The 5460-nt window shown below is 36.1% G+C and overlaps 1 protein-coding gene across 1 annotated transcript in view; it reads left to right on the top strand.

Annotated features, from left to right (window-relative positions):
* The window catches only part of LOC107744209 (SIM bHLH transcription factor 2), a 16019-nt gene extending 12702 nt beyond the window's left edge, over window positions 1-3317 (top strand). Inside the window, exons 9-10 of the mRNA XM_016557733.1 lie at window positions 1875-2177; window positions 3257-3317. Of these exons, the coding sequence (XP_016413219.1) occupies window positions 1875-2177; window positions 3257-3317 (364 nt within the window). The remainder of the gene's footprint in view (window positions 1-1874; window positions 2178-3256) is intronic.
* Window positions 3318-5460: the final 2143 nt, after the last annotated feature.

Genomic DNA, 5460 nt, shown 5'->3' with positions numbered 1-5460 from the left:
ATTTTTGCTTATTAGTATGGTTGAATTGGATCATCGAAGGTCAGCAGCAAAGACATTGGTTAATAAAATGGGATTAAATACATAAATGATATTTGTCTTATTTAACATATTTAATTATTGCAGGTTTGTATAATATTCAGAGTTTGCATTTGACTGTTTTTATTGATTGTGAGGAACACTGAATGTGTTTGTGTGCAGTGAGATGAGTAAACACATGTTCATATTTAGTCTAGAACTACAGTAAGATCATGTTCACACACAACGCTCTGCACTTACTCCTGATTTCTGTCACCATGGCAACACCAGAGCTGTCACTCAACACATGGAAACAAAGTAACTAGCGTTACTTATTTGAAAAATAACTCAGATACTTCCTTCTAAATTAAAAAGTAATGCGTTACTTTACTAGTTACTCAAAGTAATCTGATTGTGTAACTTGTAATGCGTTACTCCCAACACTGTCATTCAGTCTGTGTGTGTGTGTGTGTGTGTGTGTGTGTCAGTGCTGGTGAAGGGGCAGGTCACCACCAAGTATTACCGGATGCTGGCCAAACACGGCGGCTGGGTTTGGGTGCAGAGCTGCGCCACCATCGTTCACAACAGCCGCTCGTCTCGGCCGCACTGCATCGTCAGCGTCAACTACGTCCTCACGTGAGTCGCCTTTCACCTCCAGCACAGCACTTCTGTAGGATTCATGAAGGGAAATATACAACTCTTTAAAGCCCCAAACACACTGCACGATTTCCGGCTGTCCCAGACAAAAGATTGGCATCGTGAAACAATCGTGGCTCCTAATCTCATGTCGTACAGTGAGAGAGGTTCAAAGACAGCTATTGTCACGGTCTTGCGACCAAAGATAGCCTAGGATACAGCATGATCATCGCACAGTGTGTTTGCTGCTACGACCCACGTTTACTGACCAACCAACAAAACTGCGACACGAAATCAACATCAACACGACATTACGCAAAAAAACATAAAACTGCTTACCTCAAGCTCTTATGCCTTCCTCGAGCCAATAGTTGTCATCATCGTACAGTCTACACACACTTCGTAGTCAAGTTTATTAGATCCATGTCGCACAGTGTGATCTGCTATTATCTTATAGGATTGCTAAAATCATGCAGGCTTCAGACCAAGTCAAGAAGATTTAAGGAATAAAGTGATATGTAAAGTGATAAAGTGATATATCAATATGGTCTCAAAAGCATAATGAGTTTCAATAGCAAATTAAAATATTGAAAATACAACTTCCAATTGATCTCCATTAATTTTTAATTCATTTTACAACAAGAACAAAAACAGTTTAAGGCTTGAATATCTCTGCTTTCAACCACTAGAATATGGAAATAACGTTTATTGTATTTTCTACACTGCAAACAAAAGAAAATCGTCCTGTCTTGTTTTCCAGTACTAATATCTAAACATCCTTAAATCAAGACATGAGATGCAACACGACAGCAGATAAGAAGTCTTGTTTTATGGGAAAAAAACGATCAAAATGAAGTGATTTTATGATTAAAATGAACAAATATCTGTCAATGTAGTCTGAAAAATCAACTTAATTCAAATGGAAACTAGTTTTCATTCCCCACTGACAGATATGTGTTCTTAATCATAAACTCAATTCTTTTTCAGTTTCACAGAAAACAAGACTCTTCGTTTTGCATCTCCAGTAAATACATCTTGATTTAAGGATGTTTAGATATTTGTACTGAAATATGAGGAAGAGATTTAGAGATTTAGCAGTTCATGTGACATTTAACACCACAACTTCATGAATTTAAGACATCTTTCAGACCTTTGTTTATGGAAGTTAGACTTGTTCAGACCCGCAGAAACCCTGTGTTCACTAATGCTGTGTATCTCCGCAGCGATGTGGAATATAAACAGATGCAGCTCTCTCAGGACCAGAGCAGATCCAGACCGTGTCTCTCCTATAAGACCTCGAGTCTGGCGGCTCCTCAGGACTCACGCAAACAGCTGAAAGCCAAAGCAGCCAAGATCAAAAGCAAAGCCCCGTATCCGCAGGTAAGAGCGCTCGCAGGCTCACCCGGGAACGGTTTCCAGACCTCGCTGCATGCTGACGAAACGGAGTGTCCCTCGTGGAAGTCGAGTCCCTGCAGCCTGCCGTCCTGTCAGGAGCAGACGCAGGCCCCCGAGCCGTCCTACACACGGTGCTATGCACACACACCTGCGCAGACGCAGACGCAGACGCGCTCCGGCCGGCCGCACTGGAGCTGCAGCGGCGCAGATAAAGCAGCGGTGCACTCCTGCGCATACTCCGGTAACAGCCCACACACATCAGAACCACAGACACTTTCTGACGCTCTTAAATCAGAGCAGAGTCTTAAATTCAGAAAGTCGTGGCATTAAATGCTGCATGAATCTCTTCCTCAGTATTTCCGTCTTGTTTTCCAGTACAAATATCTAAACATCCTTAAATCAAGACACATCTACTGGAGAAGCAAAATGAAGATAATGAATGAAGAAGTCTTGTTTTCTGAGAACTTGAGCAAAATGAAGTGAACAAATATCTGTCAGTGGGGAATGAAAACTTGTTTCCCTTTGAATTAAGTTGATTTTTCTGACTCTATTGACAGATATTTCTTCTTGTTTTAATCATAAACTCACTTCATTTTGATAGTTTTTCAGTTGTTTTTCAGTGTATCTTGACTTATGAATCTTTAGACATTTTTTTAAACCTTTATTTTACCAGGAAAAGCACATTGAGATTAAATATCTCTTCTACAAGAGCGCCCTGGTTAAGACTGTCAGTAACACAAAACTCACGTGGGTCTAGCAAATAGCATCCATCAATGCACACAAACAGAAATATAATAACAATAAAAAGAACCAATACATAACTAAATCAAACAAAGCATCTACAACCAGATGTTTCTGCCTCCAAATCATTTAAAATCACTTTAAAAACATCCAATGAGACCAGCTCCTTAATTCCTGGGACCGAAGACTATAATTACTTACATGTTTTTTTTACAGATATAGGTCTGAAGATATGAAGGAAGTGGAAAACAAGACAAACATACTGAGGAAAAACATCACATTTTTGCATTGTGATCAGAAAGTGCAATAAATTTAAATAAAAGTGCAATTATTTCCATATTCTATTTAAGTAATTTTTGTATTTATGTTCTGTAAAATTAATTAAAACTAAAATTAGAAATAAGTTATGTTAACATATTTTGTTAATTTCAATTTATTCCATAAATTTTCTTTACTTGGTCTTAAAAAGGTCTTTAAAACGTCGTAAAGTTGCCTTCAGAAATCCTGCTGAAACCCTGAGTGACAGATGAACAGATAGTAGGGGTGTAACGATTAACTCTTTAAACATTTTCTGCATGCAGTAATTCTGCTGTTTCATATGCAAGCATTTTTGAATCACAAATCATTTGTTTTGGCCAATAAAAGAGCAAACAAACAGAATCACACTGTTAATGCAGGCAGCAGGACTGAATGCAATTGTTAAATAAGCATTTAAAAAGTGACAGTGCATCATTACTGCTTAGCTAAAAAATGGAAGTTGAAAATTTAACTGTTAAAGCATGAAATAAGATACCACGAATCAGTGAATTTGAGTTTAATGTGGGTGTATTATCAGTAAATTAACCATTAATCATTCAAAAAAATACCAGCCATTTATATTAATGTGACTCAGAGATGAAGGCCATAATACTAATGTTGTCCACACGAGGGAGCCACAGGATACCAAATCCTTTAAGATCTCAGTTTAAAGACTGTGAAAAGTGTTCAATAAATTGACTTGTAGTAAAAAAAAATTGCATATAAATTCATTATATTTTCATAAAGTTTAATAAAGCCCAATATAATAAGTATGCAAAAACGGCAATCTCCTAAATACTTATAGACCATTATTTTTTTTTAATCTTAATTTTAATGGTATTGACAACATGTTTGTCAAGTTGTCAGACATGACTGAATGTATGTCCAATTGAAGAAGGGACACTATATTATTTATCTATTTTAATATTGTGCATATAATAATACGTACATAAAGACTCATCATTTACTTACTTTTTTGTGCTATTGCTTGTAATTTGCTTATGGTGAAATCTATCTAGTATCTACAGTTTTGTTGTCAAAGCCTTTTTTATTAGAATACAATATAGCAAGGGTCCAAATAAAAATATTATGAAAACTATAACTGCTGTACTTTTATTTTATTTTTTTTATTTTTTTGACGACGGGCAGCTCATGAACACCGAACACAAAAGTGATCTGGCTATTTTGCCTCAAAATTTGTTTATTAACTTTAGCTTCTAGTTATTATTATTATTATTATTATTATTGCCACCTTGTGGACAAACTAAGCACAACAAGCAGCTTCAGAAAATGGGAGAATAACTGTCAGTGTTGCAAAGTTAATCATTAAGCGTCATTGAGATAGTGTTGTTATTCAGCTCAAATCAGTTCAAGTTTTGTGTTCTCATCTGATAGCATCAGTACAGTACAGTTCTTCTTCCCTAATCGAACAAACACAATATGATTTATGATTCCAGTCTGCATCATGAGTGTGTTTTTATTATTCAGAATTTTGTATACACCTCCTTCTGACTGGAGACTGAAATGCACCACAGAGAAATTAAGTTCATTGCTGCGTTTTAGTCTCTCCAGCAGATTGAAATATAGCATTTGTAACTAAGCCAGGCTTGAGTGTTTGCATGATGATCTTGCTAGTCACTTAAATTTGCAATGTAGTCCTAGCTGGTCTTGACATAACAGAAGATAAATAACTCTTGTGTTGTTTAATCACAGCAACAATGGCTTCACCGAGAGGTCACCATCGGCGCGGAAGCATGGAGGAACCAGTTTTCATGTCGTGAGAGATAGTTTATATTGTTTTAATATGTTGTTATGTTTATGTTTATGTTTATTATGGGTTTTCACTTGATGCAGAGGTTTAATAAAAAAAAATATATAGTTATATGTAACTACACAAGTTAAGTTATATATAGTATACTGTATATATCATAAAGTATCAAACTATTGAAACTGTTTTATCTATACATATCAGTTAATATACACGTTTGCCATAAATGTACCAATATATAAATATTTGTATTGCAAAACATACAGGATATACTGTCCCTTATGTTTCTTTCTTTTTTTTTTTTTAGATCTGATGTTATTCATCTCAAAGAGTAATTGAATAGACTTCAAAAGGACATTTTGCCAGAATGCAACAAGCATTTGGAGAAAATTCCTGATCTCATCAATGAGTTTGAAAATGGTAACAGATTTGCTATTTATGCACGCAGGGGAGGAGAAATAACTGGAGGAATCGTGATGGTGTTGTCGGCATTAGCTTTATTTTTAATTGATGAAGAGGTTTCTGATATTGTTGCTGCAGCAGGGGCAGCTGCGGCTGTAGTTGCTGTATTATGTGCTGCTTTTAGCATATACAAGAAAACACAGCAG

This window comes from Sinocyclocheilus rhinocerous, unplaced genomic scaffold, assembly GCF_001515625.1.
Source record: "Sinocyclocheilus rhinocerous isolate Xijiao unplaced genomic scaffold, SAMN03320098_v1.1 scaffold2753, whole genome shotgun sequence".
Classification (NCBI taxonomy): domain Eukaryota; kingdom Metazoa; phylum Chordata; class Actinopteri; order Cypriniformes; family Cyprinidae; genus Sinocyclocheilus; species Sinocyclocheilus rhinocerous.
Note: the sequence above shows the minus strand (reverse complement) of the source record. Positions and strands in the feature narration are given on the sequence as shown.